Source organism: Musca domestica, unplaced genomic scaffold, assembly GCF_030504385.1.
Source record: "Musca domestica strain aabys unplaced genomic scaffold, Musca_domestica.polishedcontigs.V.1.1 30, whole genome shotgun sequence".
In the NCBI taxonomy this organism is placed as follows: domain Eukaryota; kingdom Metazoa; phylum Arthropoda; class Insecta; order Diptera; family Muscidae; genus Musca; species Musca domestica.
The window spans coordinates 9,773,197-9,797,327 of record NW_026712300.1 but is presented as its reverse complement, the minus strand read 5'-3'; the positions used below and the strand labels follow the sequence as shown (position 1 = coordinate 9,797,327).

Sequence of the window (24,131 nt, the reverse complement as noted above, 5' to 3'; positions counted from 1 at the left end):
AAGGAGCTGTGAGCGTAGAGAAATCGTGGATGAATCTTCTATACCATCCTACGGTACCTAAAAATTTCCTGATATCTTTCTGTAATTTAGGAGGTCTTATGTTGATTATTGCCTTTATTTGCCATGATCAGGCTTTAGCTTACCTGCGCCAACGATGTAGCCAAGCTACTTCAGCTCTTTATAACAAAACTTGGATTTTTCCATGCCCCTTCTGTCTTTAGCATATGCACGTCAAAACTCTGGGAAACAACCAAAAGATCGTCCAGGTATACAAACACTCGGTCTTTCAACTCTGAATGAATCACCTTATCCATGAATCTGCACATCCTTTGGGCAGCATTACACAGTCCGAATTGCATTACCTTAAATTGGTAGTGAGGTCCACCTTGAATTGTGAACGCTGTTAAGGGGCGACTTGATTCCTCCAGAGGAGTTTGCGCCCTTTAGATCGATGGCTGATATGAGTCTTGCCAGAAAACCGTGGATGTTCGGCAAAGGGTAGGTATCTTTCCATGTTACCTTATTTAATTCCCCCGCGTCGAGACACAATCGGCTCTTATTCGGCTTTATAACAAGTATGACCCTATTGTCCCGCTCAGCATTTCGGGCTACTTCTATAACGTCTAACTCTAGCATACGGTCGAGTTCAGCGTTTAAAATTTTTGAACACCTGGACTGACGGGATAATATCTCATTTTTCTCGGAATAGCATTTCCGAGTTTTCCCTAATCCGAATTGAAATGAGAGTTTTGCATTCTCCAATCTTATATTCTCTTCATATGTGAGCTTATGCATGTTGATATCCTCTACTGAATCTGTAATATCGTCACACAATTCGCTTATGTCTTGTTCAAATAATATTTTGACATTTAGCTGCTTCCAAAAGTCACATCCATGAATGAGGATTTGCTTCAAATTGGGCACTAAGTATAAGATCATTGCTTTGGCTTTATTACCGGAATTAACATTGACCTATTATCTCTTGTTGCTTGTCATTTGCAGTTTTCATGCAAGATTTAAAGTTCAATATTTTTGCATTTATCTTTTTGGCATTCTCTAGGAAATCTTTGCTTAGGCAACTCACAGAAGCACCGCTGTCCATAAGACCTACGAATTCAGAACCGTTTATTTTGACATTCAAATAGGGTCTTATGTCAACTGGCGGAAGCTATTTCATTTCTTTCTTGTTCAAGTTCATAAACTCGTCTGGAATTCTGATGTGGTTGATGATGTCTAAAAGTTTGTCTTTTTGAAATCGTGACTTCAGCCCTCTTACACTTTTCTAGAAGGTCGTCTATTGTATCTATGTATTTGGCATAGATAAGCTGGACAAGTCCTTCTTTGAGGTTGTCTTTTATTATCTTGACGATTTCAAACTTAGGTATTGGTATTCTCATCTGTTTCTTGAGTCTAACGTTTTCTGATATAAAGATGTCGGCAGTTTCCGATGGAAGCTGTCGACGATCTATTATCTTTATCTTTATTTGTATTTCGAAATTTCTTAATGAAATGGTATTTTAAATGATTAAATTCACATATAGGGTTTTGTTGCCTAAACAACCAAATCCAATCGTAGGTTCTTCCTGCGAGTAAGTGGCGAAATCCTTTTACAAATACACTTAAAGGACAGTTATAATCTAATCTTAAAGACTCAGCTCGAAAAACAAACTCTTCTACACTCACTGACTTTGCAGATGATAAAATTTTGTGAAAATTGTTCCCTCTGATTTTGAGGTTGATTTTGTGGAACTATTGGCTGTATTGGTGGTGGAAAATGTGGGTTGTCATTTTGTCTACTTTGCCTTTGTAGTTCTGGTTCGGTTTCAATTCGGTCTGTAGTTATATTAAAGCATTTCCATTATTTTGTTAAGTAGACTTTCTGTTGTGTTGATTTCCATGTTTAGTGGTTGTGTGGAGTGGAAGTTTATTATTCGTCCTGATGATATGTCTTTTGTATACCATTCAGTTAAAATTTTGTTTTTGTCTCGTATAATTAACATGTCTAAATATGGTAGTTTTCCATTTTCTTCCTTTTTCATTGTAAATTTTATTTTTTGGTGATAATTGTTAAGGAGATTTAGAATAATATTTTCGTCATTTTTGTTGATAACCGCAAAGATGTCGTCCACGTATTTTCTTAGCATTTTAATTTTTATAACTTTTTCGTTGAGTTCATTAATAAAATCGTCAAGTAGTGTGTCAAGTATAATATCCGCTATCGTGGGTGAGAGGGGGTTTCCCATTGGCATACCATACGTCTGATGGTAAAAATTGTTGTTGCATTTAAAGTAATTGTTGTCCTGTAGAACAAAGTTCAGTATCTGCAGAAACATTTGCTTTGGAATTTTAGTGTTTTCCTCAATTATTTTCCATTTGTCCATGATATTTTTTATTGCGAGGTGTGTGGGGATGTTTGTGAATAAAGATATTTCATCAAAAGATACAATAATTTCATCCTTATCTAAGTATAAGTCCTTTGTCCTTTATTTTAAGTTTATGCTATTTTTTACGTTGAACATAGAGGAAATTAATGTTTTCAATATCTTACCAATGTATTGTGATAAGTTGTAGCAGGGTACATTGATAGATGAGGCAATAGGCCTTAAAGGAATGTTCTCTTTGTGTATCTTTGGTAATCCGTAAAGGTCGGGAGCTGCTGCAGCAATACTTGTCAGTTTGGATTTTTCCCACTTGGTTATGATGTCTTTCTTGTGAAGTTCAGCTACTATGTTATTGTTTAATCGTTGGAGTTTTGTTGTTGGATCTTCTCGAATTAAGGACAAACCAACCTATAAGTTAAAAGAGAACAGAAAGAGGCATTGAACACAACAAAAGAGATCCTAACATGAGAAATGCTAACTAATGAGCGGCAGTTGTTGGTCATCGTCTGGAGACTAAATACGCTTAGAAATTATCTTTACGGAGTATCACATCTGAATGTATTCGCAGATCATTGTAACGACACAAGTTTCCTCCGGTTGCTGGGATGAGCTCTCGGAGGCCAGGGTGTCACAGAAATTTGTACAAATCGAGACTGAGAGAGGTATAACACAGTTTTGTTGAGTTTTTAATTCAGTTTGGTCTTTATTGGAATAGTTTTTGAGAGTTCGTATATTATTATGTCAGTAAAATTATTTAAAGCTACCAAATCTGGCCTCTTTCCGTGATTTGGAGTGACCTGGCAAAGTTCACTGCTCGGGTAACTTCGTTTTCTCGTAGGTGACCTGGATAAGTTCACCCAATTCTCAGATCCACATTTGGCTGGGTATATCCTTTGTTTCCGGCGGTGACCTGGTTAAGTTCACCGATCGCTTCCTGCGGGTAGAGACCTGCCCTAGCTGATCCTTTGAGTGGTTCTACAGCGGGAAAAGAGGGCGGGAAATCCTAGATCCTGAAGATCCTATGCTATAGCTGATAACCGAGGAAACCCAAAGGATACGAACTCTTCAAGGGTGAAAGTAAAATACCGAGAGACCCAAGGGATACGAACTCTTCAAGGGTTTACTTAAAATACCGAGAACCAAAGGGATACGAACTCTTCAAGGGTGAAAATAAAATACCGAGAACCCAAGGGATACGAACTCTTCAAGGGTTAACCTATAATACCGAGAACCCCAGGGATACGAACTCTTCAAGGGTTATTGCTAAAAACCGAGAACCCAAGGGATACGAACTCTTCAAGGGTTTTGTCTAGTATACCGAGAACCCAAGGGATACGAACTCTTCAAGGGTTTTGTCTAATATACCGAGAACCCAAGGGATACGAACTCTTCAAGGGTTAACCTATAATACCGAGAACCCAAGGGATACGAACTCTTCAAGGGTTTTGTCTAATATACCGAGAACCCAAGAGATACGAACTCTTCAAGGGTTATTGCTAAAAGCCGAGAACCCAAGGGATACGAACTCTTCAAGTGTTAACCTATGATACCGAGAACCCAAGGCATACGAACTCTTCAAGGGTTAACCTATAATACCGAGAACCCAAGGGATACCAACTCTTCAAGGGTTTTTGGGGACTTGCACTACTCTGACTCACCTACGGAAAGAAACTGCTTCGCTGGGTCTTGGTTCGTCTTGGACTTCCACGCACTTGTCACCTTTGCCACTTTGATAAAACAACTGAATCCCATCCGTCAATCACTTTCCTCTTTTATACCATTGTCCTGATCCCCTTCTGTAACAAACAGCAACCAATCATCACCGACTTACTATCAGCATCACTTGGCCGAATTATGTTGTTGCTGCTTGTTATTATTTCAAATGAGCAACGCATTCCATTCTAACACAGCCCTTCTGCCGCTGCTTGTTTTTTTCTAGTCAGCGACGCATCCAATTCAAACACTCCGGCTTGTTGTTGCTACTTGTTTTTTTCTAGTCAGCGACGCATTCAATTCAACTACGCAGGTTTGTTGTTGTTGCTTGTTTTGGTCGTCGACGAAATGCATTGTACTAACGGTATGTTGTTTTGATGTCACAAAACATATAAACAACAATGAGGGCCAATCGATCAGGCGGGAAAAAATTCAACGAGGGCAGCAAATTAAATGGGAATTCATATTTATTTAATAATTCATTTTTAACAAAAATAACAACAAACATAACAAGAATAATAACATTGGTTGGGACGAAAAAACACGACTGCAACTCGTGCATTATATCGTCGGGAAGAGTCTCTCTGCATTCAAATGGGACATCTGTATTGCAGTTCGGTGGCGAAGGAGGTATTACCACAACACTCGACACGGTCGGTACTTTCGGACTCCTCAACTGTTCCAACCGATGGTTAACCCGGGGTTGGTTCCGCTCTATGTCCGAATCGGAATCTGGAGCATATCTTGGCGACGTGGATAGTGGTATGTTTCGCCCTGGTGTGGGAGGTAGATCCGTGCCCAAAAAAATGCCGCGACCTAGAGTTGGGGATAGGCTACCTATGTCGTCCCCAACTGACATTGGTGATACCACGGGAGAGGGAGTGTTTGGGCAGTCACGAGCCCTACGAGGTGGTGTAGTTGGGACATCATCATCGGACGACAAAACGATAGTTTCTAGGACTATAGGTGGGGGTTTTGGCAAGCTTGTCCGAGCTTTCTTTGCGCAGGAAGACCCCGATTTCCTCGCAGGTGGGTTGGCTGAAGACCTTTTAGGAGGGTTGCGACCTGTAACTGAGGCTTGGAGTTCCATTTGCCTCTGCTTAACCATTCCGCTTGCCATGGATGCACCTACAACAGGAGCGCGGCCGATATGGCACTCTTCCTCACTCAGTTTGGTGAGCCGCACTGAACATGGTCTCATGGATTCCAATAGTTGCCATTGTTGCTTATAAAATGCTTTAGTGCGGGGGCCTTGCTCGGAATCGTGCATCGTTACTTTCAGGTTATCTGTTATGGTCGGAGGAAAAATTTTACTATTAGTGATAATACAATTTTTTTCTGGATTATAAGTCGAGACATAAGGTTTGATATCGTGGATATGGGCGGTTCGCTCGTTATTCTCATTTAGAAGATTAACTTTGACAATTACCGGGGACAGAAAACTAATAACCCTAAAAGGACCATCAAATTTAGGAGCCAGTTTAGCAGCGAAATTCTCTACCGCTTTCGACAAAGGGTGATGTTTGACTAGTACCAGATCTCCTACCACAGGTTTCCAATTGCGCCGGCGCAGGTCGTACCTACGCTTTTGTTCTTCTCCGGCTCGTGCCAAGTTATTCCTTACCAATTGGAATATTTCTTCAAGTTCGGAAGCCCTTTGAGATGGCTTGACACACCGAGCTCCTGTGCCGGTTGTGACCTCGTCGAATAGACTTCCCGGTAGTCGGGGTTCTCGGCCCTGTACCAAAAAGGCAGCACTATATCCTGTCGATTCGGAAATGCTCGTGTATACGGCCAACGTGATTTCTGGCAGATACTCGTCCCACTCATTGTGCTTCTTGGACAGTTGAGCAATTATCGTCTTGATTGTCCTATTGGCTCGCTCCGTAGGATTTTCTTGTGGACAATATGGTGCCGTAAATTGCCTACGCACTCCAATCTCCTCCAAGTATTTCGCCAAAATTCTGCTGGTGAATTGTGTGCCGTTGTCGGAAATGAACACTTTTGGTGTACCGAATCGTGCCATGATTCTCTCCCTAAAAGCCTTTACTACGCCTTCCGCCGTGGCTTTCCGAAGTGGCACCAACTCGATCCATTTCGTAAAGCGATCGATAAATACCAAAAGCATACAATTGCCATGTTTCGTGCGCGGCATCGGACCTACAAAGTCCGCGCATACTGTCGCCCAAGGCTCTTCGGGTACTGATAACAGCATCTCACCTGCTGGCGCCGTTTGACTTGGTTTGTACCGTTGACATAGTTCACAGCTTCGCACGAATCGAGTGATATCCCGGACCATGCCGGGCCAATAATAGCGTTCAGATATACTATGGATTGTTTTGCGTATCCCCAAATGTCCGGCTGCTGGCTACGTATGGTTCTCACGTAGGACTCTATCCCTCAGATAGGAAGGGACCCATAACTTCCAGGAGGTATCATCGTCATCGTTAGTAGTTCTCTGTATATGCCGGTAAAGTTGCGAACCCACAATGGAAAAATCTGGAAATTTCTTAGGGTCTGTGGTAACAGCGTCGAATTTACTCTTAAACCAAGAGCATTGCGTAACAGAATCTTCTACCGCTCGCTGCAAAGATTCTATTGGATGACGAGACAGGGCATCGGCTACTACATTCAAGCCCCTCTTCGGTATTCCACCGTAAACGTATATTGTTGCAATTCTAGGGCCCAACGGGCTAGCCTGCCAGTAGGGTTGTCAATAGAGTTTAACCACTTCAAAGCGAGGTGGTCGGTAATGACCTGAAAACTGTAGCCCTCCAAATACTGTCGCATTTCCCTAATACCCCATACTATAGCCAAACATTCTTTTTCTGTGGCGGAATAATTTTTCTCGGCTCCATTAAGTGTGCGACTTGCGTATGCGATTACCCGCTCTCCTTCATCAAACAACTGGGTAGGAACTGCTCCAAGACCATAACAACATGAACAATATGGGCGCCAGTCTGGCAGTCTGGCTTTTAAAACCTCAAATACCGTTTGCTGATTTTCAGTCCACTTCCAATGCTTCCCCTTCTTCAATAATGAGGTGAGAGGTTGTGCTAGAGTAGCAAAGTCCGGTATGAATCTTCGGTACCATGATACTACTCCCAGAAACCGGCGCAGCTCTTTGAGCGTGGTTGGCGCCATCATCCCCTCGATAGCGGTTACTTTGTCCGGGTCCGTCTGAATACCCTCACCACTGATGACATGACCTAAATATTTCGTCTCCTGTTTGAAGAACTCACACTTTTCCGGATTTATGCGCAAACGGACTTCCCTTAAGCGCCGAAATACTTTCTTCAGGTTCATTAGGTGCTCTTCTAATGTTTTTCCAATGACGACTATATCGTCCAGATATGCAAATGCGTGGGGTTCCATCTCAGGTCCAATGACATTATCCAGAGCTCGCTGGAAGGTAGCCGGTGCAGAGTGCAGCCCAAAAGGCATCACTCGCCATTGGTACAATCCTCGTCCTGCGACAGTAAACGCCGTGTATTTTCTACTTTCTGCGTCCAGCGGGATTTGCCAATACCCATCCTTTAGGTCCAGGCTGCTAATGTACTTAGCCTCTCTGAGGCGATCTAAAATTGAGTCGATGCGGGGCAACGGATATGCATCTGGCTGGGACCTACTGTTCAACTGACGGAAATCGATGCATAATCTCCATGTTCCATTTTTCTTTTGTGCAAGGGTAATAGGAGAGCTATAAGGACTGTGGGAGGACTCGATATATCCCAGGGAAAGGAGTTCATTGATTTTTCCATCGATTATGGCTTGCATGGCAGGATTTCGAGGGGCATAACGAGCTTTAAAAGGTCTCTCGTCTTTCGTGGTGATACGATGAGTGGCAACGGTTGAAGGTCCATGAATCTCACTGAAACTTTGTAGCTCGCTTTCTAAGAATGTACGTATTCTGTCCTGATCGTCAGCTACCGGTTCACTTACCGTCTTTGATTCCGGATGTCCAGAGTCCGTGGCGATTGAATTTTCCTCAGCGACCGAAGTAGCCAATGTTCGATGATGGTGGGTTTCCGGTGTATCGCCAAACAAGCACGTGAGACCGGCACATGAGATTCGGGCTCTGATTTTGGATAAGAAGTCCAGCCCCAAAATTAATTCTTCCGTTGTATCTGGCATCACGAGGAAACGTAGTTTCAGCTGTCGCGTGCCGAAGATTATGTCGGCATCCACTGCCTCTTGAATATGGCGCTGGGATCCGTCAGCTAAAGTGACATTGGCGGCATAGGAAAGGGTTGTCGATTGCTGTCGGATTGCATCTCTCAGCCTTGAACTAATAAAATTTCTGGTGGCCCCGGTGTCGACGATGGCATCTATCTGTTTTCCGGCCAGGATTATTGTCGCCACCAGTTTTGTTGCTTCGACATGTAGTGATGTGTTTAATTGAGGGTGATGTATTTCCCCGGACCCGCTTCCCCTCGATTCTGGCGGATCCTGTGGTCGTTTCCCGGCCTAGACCTGCAGCATGCTATCGTTCGAACACCTCTGCGGCCACAATCCCAGCAAAACAGAATCTGTGAGTTCTTGCACTGAGCTGCGAAATGCCCAAGTTGCCCACATCGACGGCAAGAGTTTTTTGCATCGATGATATCCAATTGTTCTACTGGATCTAACAATCTGTGCTGTTCCCTTACTGGGCCCGCTCCTGGAGGTAAACTTTCTAAATCCTCCGCCATTTCCAAAAGTTCTTTCAAAGTAAGAAAATCGCGACGACGGATATACCACAGGTATTCCGGTAGGGCGTTTCGGAAGATACGTTCCAGTTTCTGATTTTCGTTATATGTTGTATGGCGCATCAGATTCTGCATACAGAGTGTGTAGGATTTGAATGTTTCACGTGGCCTCTGCTTTCTTTTCCTAATTTCACCTTCCAACTTCTCAAAATAACGCGAAGGCAAGAAAAAATGGAGAAAGTCTTCTCGAAAAGTTTTCCAAGTGTGCCAGTGTTGATTGTTGGTACGGAACCAGATTAGGGCATTATCTCGTAATACCTCGGGCATCATTCTCGGGAGCTCGTTCATATCCACCTGGTACATGAAGGCCAACTCTTCCAGTCGCTCGATGAACTCGAGTGGTCCATGTGTACCATCGTATGAGACATTCCATTTCCGTACCTGATCTGCTAGTGCCCGGGAGTCCCTGTCTGTTCCGCCTGCGTGGGTAGCTAAACCCGCCTGATTAGATAATGGATTCGGTGCACTAGTATTTGCTGCGGATTCAGTTCGATCACCCTTCCCCGGACTAACACCCCCAATAGTAGAGACAGTGGGTACGGAGAGCGAAACACCGGTGGTCTTTACAGGAGTGAAAAATTTAGTTTCGTGGCTGGTAGAGGGCTTTTCATGTCGTTCTTGTAACGCCATAAGCCGCTCCCGACGTTCTTCATCGTGCTCCTCGGAGAGTAAGAGAGCAAAACGTCGTCGTAGTTCGTCTACCGTTCCGGAAATAGTACAAACAAATTCTTCCAGATAGGATAAAAGGTCCTCTCGGCGAAGGGTATAGGCCCAGGAAACACGTAAGGTGGACGGCATGTTTAGTTTAACAAACGAACTCTCAAAACTAATCTTCTTGATCCGTTATACTCTCTCAGGTCCCTGCTCGGGCGCCACTGTAACGACACAAGTTTCCTCCGGTTGCTGGGATTAGCTCTCGGAGGCCAGGGTGTCACAGAAATTTGTACAAATCGAGACTGAGAGAGGTATAACACAGTTTTGTTGAGTTTTTAATTCAGTTTGGTCTTTATTAGAATCGTTTTTGAGAGTTCGTATATTATTATGTCAGTAAAAGTATTTAAAGCTACCAAATCTGGCCTCTTTCCGTGATTTGGAGTGACCTGGCAAAGTTCACTGCTCGGGTAACTTCTTTTTCTCGTAGGTGACCTGGATAAGTTCACCCAATTCTCAGATCCACATTTGGCTGGGTATATCCTTTGTTTCCGGCGGTGACCTGGTTAAGTTCACCGATCGCTTCCTGCGGGTAGCGACCTGCCCTAGCTGATCCTTTGAGTGGTTCTACAGCGGGAAAAAAGGGCGGGAAATCCTAGGCCCTGAAGATCCTACGCTATAGCTGATAACCGAGGAAACCCAAGGGATACGAACTCTTCAAGGGTGAAAATAAAATACCGAGAGACCCAAGGGATACGAACTCTTCAAGGGTTTACTTAAAATACCGAGAACCCAAGGGATACGAACTCTTCAAGGGTTAACCTATAATACCGAGAACCCCAGGGATACGAACTCTTCAAGGGTTATTGCTAAAAACCGAGAACCCAAGGGATACGAACTCTTCAAGGGTTTTGTCTAGTATACCGAGAACCCAAGGGATACGAACTCTTCAAGGGTTTTGTCTAGTATACCGAGAACCCAAGGGATACGAACTCTTCAAGGGTTAACCTATAATACCGAGAACCCAAGGGATACGAACTCTTCAAGGGTTTTGTCTAGTATACCGAGAACCCAAGAGATACGAACTCTTCAAGGGTTAACCTATAATACCGAGAACCCAAGGGATACGAACTTTTCAAGGGTTTTGTCTAATATACCGAGAACCCAAGAGATACGAACTCTTCAAGGGTTATTGCTAAAAGCCGAGAACCCAAGGGATACGAACTCTTCAAGGGTTAACCTATGATACCGAGAACCCAAGGGATACGAACTCTTCAAGGGTTTTGTCTAGTATACCGAGAACCCAAGGGATACGAACTCTTCAAGGGTTTTGTCTAATATACCGAGAACCCAAGGGATACGAACTCTTCAAGGGTTAACCTATAATACCGAGAACCCAAGGGATACGAACTCTTCAAGGGTTTTGTCTAGTATACCGAGAACCCAAGAGATACGAACTCTTCAAGGGTTAACCTATAATACCGAGAACCCAAGGGATACGAACTTTTCAAGGGTTTTGTCTAATATACCGAGAACCCAAGAGATACGAACTCTTCAAGGGTTATTGCTAAAAGCCGAGAACCCAAGTGATACGAACTCTTCAAGGGTTAACCTATAATACCGAGAACCCAAGGGATACCAACTCTTCAAGGGTTTTTGGGGACTTGCACTACTCTGACTCACCTAAGGAAAGAAACTGCTTCACTGGGTCTTGGTTCGTCTTGGACTTCCACGCACTTGTCACCTTTGCCACTTTGATAAAACAACTGAATCCCATCCGTCAATCACTTTCCTCTTTTATACCATTGTCCTGATTCCCTTCTGTAACAAACAGCAACCAATCATCACCGACTTACTATCAGCATCACTTGGCCGAATTATGTTGTTGCTGCTTGTTATTATTTCAAATGAGCAACGCATTCCATTCTAACACAGCCCTTCTGCCGCTGCTTGTTTTTTTCTAGTCAGCGACGCATCCAGTTCAAACAATCCGGCTTGTTGTTGCTACTTGTTTTTTTCTAGTCAGCGACGCATTCAATTCAACTACGCAGGTTAGTTGTTGTTGCTTGTTTTGGTCGTCGACGAAATGCATTGTCCTAACGGTATGTTGTTTTGATGTCACAAAACATATAAACAACAATGAGGGCCAATCGATCAGGCGGGAAAAAATCAACGAGGGCAGCAAATTAAATGGGAATTCATATTTATTTAATAATTCATTTTTAACAAAAATAACAACAAACATAAGAAGAATAATAACATTGGTTGGGACGAAAACGAGGGTACCGACTTTCGTCGTCACATCATCAACGACTAACATTTGCCCTTTCGGACAGAAATACGAACACAAAATGCAACGCAAGGCTGATCTACAAACCTGGAAAGGGAAATGTGGTCGCCCATGCGCTCTCTAGACAACACATAAATGCCTTGGATAATGTGAGTGTATATACAATTCATAGCGGAATATAATAAACTAACACAATTGAAAGAAACGACTAATCGGTAAATTGTTTTCGCAATCAGATAATCGTGTAAGAAGGTGTAGAGACTCAGATAAAACTTTTAATATTTTTGAAAAAAAGACAAGGCACCAAATTACATTCCGAACAAACGATGATTTTCTTGTGCAATATTTGCATCTTGTCAGACTCAGGTAAAATATCAATGGTACCGTCTTCTAATGCACTGAATTTTCGCAAAATTGTATAAGCATCTGCATGTGTTATGATTTGGTAGCCTGTTAAGGCAAAATATGGAGATGTCCCTGCAAGACACACTCGATTTTGGGCATTTTTTCGTCCCACCTAGATTGATCAGAGTTTATGTATGTTCGTATACTAGAAAGTATAGACTGGTTTACACGTTCACTTCTATTAGCTTGTGGCGGTTGTATGGCAGTTCGGATGTGTTTTATACCATAATTTCAAGGTATCTCTGAACATTTCGGAAGTAAATTGTTTTCAGTTATCGGAATGAATAAATTCCGGTACTCTGAAATTATAAAATACTTCCTTAACTAAAAATTTTGTCACTTGTGTCACAGTTGCCTTTATCATCGATTTTAGCAATACATATTTAGTTTTGTGATCTTATATAATGAATATGTATGCTTTTCCAGATTTCGTTCTTGGGTACGGACATAAGAAATCTTTGTAGATTTTTTGAAAAGGCCTCGTATTATTTTGTTTCATTGACCTTTTATGGCCAATAGAAACACTATCGTATATTACATAGTGTTTTGAATATGCTGCCATGGAAAGTGTTATTTTCATTCGACTTTTTAATAATTTCTTTTCTTAAACAGTCTGGTAACCATATCTTCCGACATTCACTCTCGTTTTCAACATCTGTACTGTTGAACTTTATCCTTTTGTACACGATACCTTCGGACACTTTGAGATCAGGTAATCGTTGTTTGTTTTGCTCTATTGTGACAGTCAAGTAATTGTGTAAAGTCAAGTAATTTTCATTTTTGAATTCGTCTGAATTGAAGTCTATTATTGAGGCAGTTTCTGTGGTAATTTCCTCTATATCCATGCGTGAAAGCATGTCGGGTACAACATTTTTAATACCTTTGCGATGTTCTATCGTAAAGGTATACCTTTGAAGTCTTAAACTCCAACTTGCGAGTCGGCCATTTAAATCTTTCTGCCTCATTAGCCATGGTCGGTTATTACCGTAAATTCCATAAGTTCTTTGTACTATCTAAATCATTCTATTGCGGGTATGACCGCTTGACATTCTTTTTCCGTCGTTGAATAGTTTCGTTGAGCACTGTTCAGTTTCTTAGAAAAATATTCGATAGGATGTTCTCCTTCGTCGTCATTTTTTCTGAAAAAGAACCGCGCCAACACCGACGTTTGATGCGTCATACTGAACGTAGAATGGTCTAGTGAAGTCTGGACTCGACAATATAGGACTAGACACTAAACAATTCTTCAACTTTTTAAATGAATCAAGGGCTTCTGATGTCATAACGAATTTTGGACTTTTCTTTAACGTGTCTATTAAAGGAGCTGGGAGCGTAGAGAAATCGTGGTTGAATTTTCTATACCATCCTACGGTACCTAAAAATTTCCTGATATCTTTCTGTAATTTAGGAGGTCTTATGTTGACTATTGCCTTTATTTGCCATGATCAGGCTTTAGCTTACCTGCGCCAACGATGTAGCCAAGCTACTTCAGCTATTTATAACAAAACTTGGATTTTTCCATGTCCATACTGTCTTTAGCATATGCACGTCAAAACTCTGGGAAACAACTCGGTCTTTTAACTCTGAAGGAATCACCTTATCCATGAATCTGCACATCCTTTGGGCAGCATTGCACAGTCCGAAATGCATTACCTTAAATTGGTAGTGAGGTCAACCTTGAACTGTGAACGCTGTCAAGGGCGACTTGATTCCTCCAGAGGAATTTGCGTCCTTTAGATCGATGGCTGATATGAGTCTTGCCAGAAAACCGTGGATGTTCGGCAAAGGGTAGGCATCTTTCCTTGTTACCTTATTTAATTCCCTCGCGTCGAGACACAATCGGCTCTTATTCGGCTTTATAACAAGTATGACCCTATTGTTCCACTCAGCACTATAACGCTACTTCTATAACGTCTAACTCTATTATACGGTCGAGTTCAGCGTTTAAAATTTTTGAACACCTGGACTGACGGGATAATATCTCATTTTTCTCGGAATAGCATTTCCGACATCTATCGCATGCTGTTCCAAATGAGTTTTCCCTAATCCGAATTGAAATGAGAGTTTTGCATTCTCCAATCTTATATTCTCTTCATATGTGAGCTTATGCATGTTGATATCCTCTCCTGAATCTGTAATATCGTCACACAATTCATTTATGTCTTGTTCAAATAATATTTTGACATTTTCCTGCTGCCAAAAGTCATATCTAAGAATGAGGATTTGCTTCAAATTGGGCACTAAGTATAAGGTCATTTCTTTGGCTTTATTACCGGAATTAACATTGACCTATTATCTCTTGTTGCTTGCCATTTGCAGTTTTTATGCAAGATTTAAAGTTCAATATTTTTGCATTTATCTTTTTGGCATTCTCTAGGAAATCTTTGCCTAGGCAACTCACAGAAGCACCGCTGTCCATAAGACCTACGAATTCAGAACCGTTTATTTTGACATTCAAATAAGGTCTTATTTCATTTTCTACCTCTAAACAGACGAAAGCTATTTCATTTCTTTCTTGTTCAAGTTCATAAACTCGTCTGGAATTCTGATGTGGTTGATGATGTCTAAAAGTTTGTCTTTTTGAAATCGTGACTTCAGCCCTCTTACACTCTTCTAGAAGGTCGTCTATTGTATCTATGTATTTGGCATAGATAAGCTGGACAAGTCCTTCTTTGAGGTTGTCTTTTATTATCTTAACGATTTCAAACTCATATTCTCATCTGTTTCTTGAGTCTAACGTTTTCTGATATAAAGATGTCGGCAGTTTCCGATGGAAGCTGTCGACGATCTATTATCTTTATTTGTATTTCGAAATTTCTTAATGAAATGGTATTTTAAATGATTAAATTCACACATAGGGTTTTGTTGCCTAAACAACCAAATCCAATCGTAGGTCCTTCCTGCGAGTAAGTGGCGAAATCCTTTTACAAATACACTTAAAGGACAGTTATAATCTAATCTTAAAGACTCAGCTCGAAAAACAAACTCTTCTACACTCACTGGCTTTGCAGATGATAAAATTTTGTGAAAATTGTTCCCTCTGATTTTGAGGTTGATTTTGTGGAACTATTGGCTGTATTGGTGGTGGAAAATGTGGGTTGTCATTTTGTCTACTTTGCCTTTGTAGTTCTGGTTCGTTTTCAATTCGGTCTGTAGTTATATTAAAGGATTTCCATTATTTTGTTAAGTAGACTTTTTGTTGTGTTGATTTCCATGTTTAGTGGTTGTGTGGAGTGGAAGTTTATTATTCGTCCTGATGATATGTCTTTTGTATACCATTCAGTTAAAATTTTGTTTTTGTCTCGTATAATTAACATGTCTAAATATGGTAGTTTTCCATTTTCTTCCTTTTTCATTGTAAATTCTATTTTTTGGTGATAATTGTTAAGGAGATTTAGAATAATACTTTCGTCATTTTTGTTGATAACCGCAAAGATGTCGTCCACGTATTTTCTTAGCATTTTAATTTTTATAACTTTTTCGTTGAGTTCATTAATAAAATCGTCAAGTAGTGTGTCAAGTATAATATCCGCTATCGTGGGTGAGAGGGGGTTTCCCATTGGCATACCATACGTCTGATGGTAAAAATTGTTGTTACATTTAAAGTAATTGTTGTCCTGTAGAACAAAGTTCAGAATCTGCAGAGATATTTGCTTTGGAATTTTAGTGTTTTCCTCAATTATTTTCCATTTGTCCATGATATTTTTTATTGCGAGGTGTGTGGGGATGTTTGTGAATAAAGATATTACATCAAAAGATACAATAATTTCATCCTTATCTAAGTATAAGTCCTTTGTCCTTTATTTTAAGTTTATGCTATTTTTTACGTTGAACATAGAGGAAAATAATGTTTTCAATATCTTACCAATGTATTGTGATAAGTTGTAGCAGGGTACATTGATAGATGAGGCAATAGGCCTTAAAGGAATGTTCTCTTTGTGTATCTTTGGTAATCCGTAAAGGTCGGGAGCTGCTGCAGCAATACTTGTCAGTTTGGATTTTTCCCACTTGGTTATGATATCTTTCTTGTGAAGTTCAGCTACTATGTTATTGTTTAATCGTTGGAGTTTTGTTGTTGGATCTTCTCGAATTAAGGACAAACCAACCTATAAGTTAAAAGAGAACAGAAAGAGGCATTGAACACAATAAAAAAGATCCTAACATGAGAAATGATAACTAATGAGCGGGAGTTGTAGGTCATCGTCTGGAGACTAAATACGCTTAGAAATTATCTTTACGGAGTATCACATCTGAATGTATTCACAGATCATCAACGACTAACATTTGCCCTTTCGGACAGAAATACGAACACAAAATGCAACGCAAGGCTGATCTACAAACCTGGAAAGGGAAATGTGGTCGCCCATGCGCTCTCTAGACAACACATAAATGCCTTAATATTTTTGAAAAAAAAAAAAAAGACAAGGCGCCAAATTACATTCCGAACAAACGATGATCTGATCAAAAACCTACAAGAGTCTGTAAAAACGGATGTAGTAAACGCACTGCGGCGGGACTTGTCCACTCTGGCACGATTCCGGCATAAATTAGTTAAACACTTTCCAAATGTGAAGTTCTGACACACGGAGTAGTTAGTTATAGATATATCAGACCCGAATGAACAATAGGAAAGTATAGCAGCTGAACATGATCGAGAACACCGAGCAGCACAGGAAAATGTCAACACTGTTCTGGAGGACTATTTTTTCAAAAATTGAAACGACAGCGAATCAGATGTTGGCAAACTGCAGAGTATGTTCCCAGTAAAGTATGATCGTCATCCAAAAGGGCAGGTTATTGCCCAGACACTCATACCAACATATTGCGGGAAGTCCTTCACATTTACACATTTTCCACCGGTTCAAAGTACTTTCTGACTTGCATCGACAAATTTTCAAAATTTGCGATATTACAGTCACTAAAATCCAGGACTATAGTGGATGTTAAACCACAGCTACTACAGTTGCTCAATATGTCCCATGGTACAAAAACCATTTATTGTGACAGGGAAAAGTAACTTAACTCACACACCATTAAGCCTACGTTGAAAAATCAGTTCGACGTAGATGTCGTGAATTCCCCACCCCTACACAGCACACCAAATGAACAGGTAGAGCGATTCCACAACACACTGAAAGAAATAGCGCGATGCCTTAAAATTGACAAGAATTTGGACAACATCGAAGATATAGTACTTTTAGCCACCATCGAGTATAATAAATCAATGCATACGGCGACTGGAATGAAACTCATAAGCATCTTCCATTCAACAAAGGATGATGAACAAATAGTATCACGGTTAAAATCCGCCCAGGATAAAGAGTTAATAACTTACAATGAGAACCGACGTGAGAGGGAATTTTCCGTAGGGGAAAAACTTCTCGTCAAGAATAAAAGGATATTAGGGTACAAACTAACTTCCCTTTATAGTGAAGAAGAAGTCCAACAAGATCTAAGGATAACAGTTCTGATAGGAGGGAGGAGGGTCCATAAGGACAATCTTCGTTGAAGTTCCCTTCACTATAATGTAAAGAAAGAAGATTTCTTAAATTGGTAGTGAGTTAAAGGAAATATTGTTTACATTTTTTAGAATTGCCTTAAGATTGGACATGGCCAGATTAGTGTCGGCATCAAATGGACGGTTAATGGACTACTCTAATGCGAGATACATTCCGGTAATCAGCGGGGATCTCGTAATTTGGGAAAACTTTGGACACATAAAATATATTACTAACCTAACCTTATACGAATAACTAAGAGACGAGACAGTTAATGCTACAAATTCTCCAAACTCATATAAGAAAGTTCCTGAATGCCGACGTGAACCAAATAAGTAGACTGATACAGATTGTAAAAATTCACCACATGCAAGCGAGAAGCCTGAACGCATTAGGAACAGTCCTGAAATACATCACTGGGACACGTGATCATGATGACTTCGACAAAGTGACCAACACAATTGACCAACTAATCAACTCACAGGAGAGGCAGATTACTATGAACATCGAAGTACAAAAAGAAATTAATAGCCTCACCACTACAGTAAAGAAAATTTTTAAGGCAGAAAAACAAAGGGAAACCGATGCAGGAAATTTTTATGATATCCTCGTAGGCGATAATAACAGAATTAAATAATTTAGTAACTTCCATTACATTCGCAAAAATTGGAGTTTTGAACCCCATCCTTCTAGATAGCAATGAAAACTATTTCACAATAAAAAGCCAGCATTTCACACACCACTCCGTAGCCGATAGATATACAATATATATACAATAATGTATATTATATACATATATACAATAATGTAATCTATTTCCTGATAAGATATATATATATATATATGTATATATATATATATATATATATATATATATTAAAGCATAACAAGTCAGATCTGGCTTATGTAAGCGGCACAATTTTTATTATAAGTAATGACTCCAAGTAAATAAGTATTCATGGCAAAAATTTAATAGATGTCCACCAACCGTCGGTTTTAGATTTTTTGAATAGACTGCTCGTATTTTTCAGTCATAGGCTACAATTTGAATGTTAAAAACATATATGGTATAGAACAATGTGAAAACTCATTTTGGGTAATGCAAATAGCTTAGCAACATTTTCCATTCAAATGAGCTGTAACTTGGAGTTTGTATTTTCAACATTTAGAATACGGTGTATTTAGTTTCGTCCACCTCATAATTGAGGGCATAATGACTTCTAAATAGTCAAAGATAATAGCTCTTACAACTATTACCGTAACATGGGAATTATTTTTTTTTGTCATTTAAATTGGCCGTTGAAGACTTAATAAAGTCAATATTTCATCATAGTAGAATTCAACGACGATTAAACAAGTGTTCGGTCTCGTGCTACTTCCTTATATTTGTAATTTTTTCTGCCACAATTTCCAACTGAATGAGTCCCGGTTTGACATTTCGGAGTTTATTTCATAGACGTACATCCCCACCAATATTTTCTTGGGGTTACAAATTCAATAGAATACAACATTTTCTTTTCTGATCACACTAATATAGGGACCATACTTAAATAAATGCCTATATGGACAATTATCTGTAAGAGTTTTCTCTACCCCAGGGTAGCCTAAATAATTTTTTTAACCAAAACTTAAAAATTTATTTAAAACAAAAATGCCAAATAAGGCCCAAAAATGAAAATAACTTAAATCATATCATGGTTTTACTAAAACGTGATAATTTTTTGCAGGGATGGTTTCTTCTCAAATTAACAACATTTGACAAATTTATAATAAACATGTAAAAAAACATTAAGTTCGGCCGGGCCGAAATTTTAATACCCTCCGCCTTTGGGTGAAGAAAAAAAAATAGTATCTGAATTCAAACGTGTTCCACTTTAAACTACAAATACCAGTAAGACCGTTTGGATAATGCTGTTAAACTTTTTAGGTTTAGGAGCTATACCAAAACGGAAACCTCTATAGACAATTTTATACTTCAAGGACTGTCATTTACCAAATTTGAAACAATTTCGTGGATAAATTTGACTAGGATTACAAAAATTCCAAATATCGGAGGGTATCGTTATATGTGCGCTACAGAAAGATGTGAACTACAAATAACAATTTTTAGACAAACCCGTGGAAAAATGTGGCGAAAATCATCAAAATGCCGAATATCGGGAGGTACCGTCATATAGGGCCATACAAATGAAAATGGACCTAAACATACAATGTTTCGCCACCTGAGCTAGAATCCATTATGACCTACAAATCTTTAGATAAATCCAGAAAAATGTGGCGAAAATCATCCTTTTCAAGGGGGAGGGTATAAAAATATGGCAAAAATGTAAAATATACTTTAAATCGGGTTGTACAATTATCCGCTGGTTATGATCCATATCATGACCTGCAAAAGCGATTCGGTATTTCACTGATTGCAGTCCCAATGAATTTTGCATTCTGAGTTCTCATTGGACGGATTATTGTCATATGAAAGAAGTAGGTCCACGTTTTGAAATGAGCTTTGTCGGTCATTTTCGTTTGTTTGCATATTCCAGCTGACGTACGATGTAGGTCCTGGAGTTTAAGGCTAGATGCCAATTTTATACATGAAAGATCGTCATTTAACATCTTAACGCGCATTAATTTCATTTTTAATATTATTCGTTCAGAATTCAAAACAAAAAAAAATGTAAACCTCAATATAGTATGTCAAATTAAAAATATTTCACGCTAAAGAGTTTTTTCATTCACATTTTTATTGGCATATTTTCACACAATTTTTTTGCCAAGATACCATTTCAATTGTTAATATCCGTCAAGCCGTTCTTGAGTTATAAGCGTAGTAACTAACATAACTTTTTTTATATGGTGAAAATAATTCTTTATTTTGTTCATTAAAAACAATTAGATTCAATTTGTTAATTCAAATTAAAAAAAAAATAGAAAACAAAAAACATTGAAAAAAATCTTCAGCGTATTCGGTGATAGCGATTTAAAAAAAGTAATTATCCTCTAAGTTTGGTGGAACGGCATTCAATCATTTTGACATCATCTATTCTATTTCGCCACCACATAATTCGGTACTACACTTAAGTGTAACCCGCCTGCAACTTCAGTTTTCAAGAAATTGAGTCAATTGAATAAAACTTATCAAATTGAAAAAACCGTCCACACATGGTAAAATATTAATTTTTTTGTTCATAGATTTATATCTTCTGAAATAATATTATTCATATAGCTCCACTTACCCAATAAATACATTAAACTTGTCAATAACAGTTTTCCGTTATCGCTTTATACTCCCCAAAAACAAAAAAAAAATTACAAATTTGCATTAGAAAATAGTAATTCAATACGGATTCCATTGAAATCAGAACTACATCTCAAGTGTACATCAAAAACATGAAACCGGCTGAAAATATATATGGGAGCTATATCGAAATTTAAATCGATTTCAATATAAATTCCATAATTATTTTTTGATCGAATTTCGCCACACATTCCAAATTTTGTTGCCATTGTGTATACGTTACATGTCTGGTGGACCGCAAATATATATTGGAGATATATCCAAATCTGAACTGATTTAAATATATTTTTGAAAATTAGTTTTTGTACCAAATTCCGATACATAATTCAAATTAGAAGACTGTATCTGTTACCGTCCAATAGATATGTGCAAATAAAATCTATTTTTTTTTTTGAGGTACCTCCGATTCTAAGTGGAATTTCACACAATTGTATAACTTATTTTACTTTTAGAGGATGCTGTAGTACATGTGGAAATTTTCCGTAAAATCTATTCAGCGGCTTTTGACACTATTAATGACAAACACACAAATGTACAAACATTTCAATTCTAGATACAGATATATAAACAATGCACTATCACAGGACATAGAACCCATTTAGAAACTTAATTCCAAATCTCACAACAATGCTATATCGGAGGGTATCGTTATTTGGGGATATAGGAAAACATGGACTGATGGATACAAAATGCAGCCACTGAATATATACATATATATATATATGTATGTATATATATAATTCTAAGATGATTGCCTGTCGAAATCTATATACAGCCCACATTATTTGACGTTAATATACATGAAATTGGGCGTTAATATATCAATTGACGTTAATATATATATATATATATATATATATATATATATATATATATATATATATATATATATATATATATATATATATATATGTATATATATATATATATATATATATATATATATATATATATATATATATATATATATATATATATATATATATATATATATATATATATATATATATATATTATATTACTGAATACTTTTTTGTCTTTTCCAAATTAAGAAAATTGCAGTTATGTAAACAAAAAAACTCCTTGGTGTAACAAATATTTTTTAGTAACAAAAAAGTATTACAATGTAAATAATAAAGTGAAAATTACAATAGCAACTAGAAAGCAAAAATTATGCTACTTTCATAACAAAATTTAGAATTACATTATAAGTATTTTATATGATAATAGTAGTTTCACGAGATCATTTTTAATTTAAATTTTTCTTATATCGTACTGTTTCACCGATATTTATATCCTAGATTGTAATACATCACTTATCTTGTTTAGCAAGTGATTTTTATTGAATATCTTAAAAATTGTTTCATGTATAGTTTTCTATTAACATTGTAAAATCGCAAGATTGATTGATTTAAAATCCTAAATACCTCATTTTTTACCGCTATGTCTCCTTTGATTATCTATCCAGGTTTTAAGTTGGACAGCAGTCCGGTCACCAAGAATAATATTGGTTCTTATAACATTATCGCATTCTGCAATTGATAGCAACTTTTTCAGCTTAGAAACACCCCCAACTATTCTCTTCACCGCTTTTTTTGTCGTTACTCCACCAGTTTCGCTTGGTTTTACCAAATGGCGACACTGAAATTTTACAATGACAAAATCATTACAAATATTAAAAAGTTAAAAAAAATATTGTGTTCTTTTAATAATTTATAATTTTAATTAAGATAAAAAAGTTAGCCGTTGTAAAAAAATTTGGAAAATATCACTATATGTATCACCATAAATTTTGAACTTACGGCTTCTTTTCTTTTTTCGCCTGACGGGATTCGAGTTATCTGTTGAAGTTGATTGTTCGGATAAGGATTCGCAATTACCTAGGTCTTTATTTCCATGGTCTTGTTCAGCATTAACCCTTGTAGCTGTTAATAAATGTTTCGACACCGTCGTTATTTCGGCTACTGGAACGGGGACTCTATAAATAGTTTTGTGAATATTTTTATGATATCCCAGGAAATTTTCAAGTCGATCTACTTCTTCAACATTGATAGGCAACCGCCTATCTGTTAAAGTGTGTGGATTTAAATTTAAGTGATAAAATTGTTATTCCATTCAACATTTTTGGCCTTGGATATTAATAAAGTTTTTTTATATCAACTTTATCTGGTAATTCTTCTTTTTTATTTTCTTGGTCTTCAATAGTTTTTCTGTGGATTTGCGTGGGTATTTCCTCTATCCTTTATGAACTCTTTCTCTTGGATTTTAGCGCTACAGCTGGCGTAGTGAATCCTTTTCTGTGATCCCACTTTGCCGTTCTACGGAGTGCTTCAATGCAATTATCAAAATGATAAAATATCCTTTAATTCAGATACTACGGAACCAATGTTATGAGTTCTAATTTGAGTCCGCCTAATAGCCTTAAATTTGCCCTTATTTGGTCGTGGTGGTGTGTTTGCGATAGCTTTTCCGAAAGTCTATTACCATATCTAATAATAAATTCGTCGTACCGTATGGCTTGTGTTAAATCATCATTTCTTAGGAAATTTTTCATGCCACTTGGTGCACATACTTATTGCATTTTCTTCCCTCGATAAAATTACTTCGACTTTTATGCGATTTTAAACATTTTCTAAAGTGAACTCGCACAGCATATCTAGTGTAACACCCTTTACCAGATGAACAACACACGTAATACTCTGCTTTGTGCATAGCGGTTTGTTGTTGTCGCCTTGGTACTATCAATGTTCCAGTATTTTGTTCTTTGGAAGCATTATGGATAAAATCACCCTTCTTCCTCAGTTCTTTAAGAATTTCTTAACGTTTCTTGCTTCTTTATGGGAGTGCCATTTTCACTTGTTTCTCGCTTTTATGCTTTAGGAAAAAATGTCTCGCTATTTTACATTGCAATATCTTACAAAACATGCAATAGTGCTGTTTTGAATTTTCCTTCGACTGAGGAAGTCTCAATTCATCAATTTTTGCTGTAACGGGTATGCTTTCAGTGAATGGACTCGAATTAAGACAAGTTTCTTCTATAGTTGAATCTGGCACATTTTCCGTTACAGTTGTGTGTTTATCGTTAGTTTCAGAGGAATTATTGGTGCGTAGCTTACTTTGTTCAGCTATTTCGTTCCGCGCCTTTGTATTTGT

At 38.3% G+C, this 24,131-nt stretch overlaps 1 protein-coding gene across 10 annotated transcripts in view; it reads right to left on the bottom strand.

The window, feature by feature from the left end:
- Nucleotides 1–24,131, bottom strand: part of LOC105262572 (uncharacterized) — a 736,506-nt gene that overhangs the window by 640,682 nt on the left and 71,693 nt on the right. For 2 of the 10 annotated variants that reach the window (XM_059124817.1, XM_059124823.1), the window contains 2 exons: nt 16,054–16,294; nt 2,549–2,789 (listed from right to left, as the gene is read on the bottom strand). The exons of 7 other annotated variants lie outside the window; for them this stretch is intronic. Coding sequence is in view for 2 of the 3 variants with exons in the window: in XM_059124823.1 (XP_058980806.1) it covers nt 16,236–16,294 (59 nt within the window). In the remaining variant the exon portion in view is untranslated. Of the gene's footprint in view, nt 1–2,548; nt 2,790–16,053; nt 16,295–22,427; nt 22,620–24,131 lie in introns of those variants that run through there. One more of the 10 variants, XM_059124822.1, reaches the window with a different exon arrangement.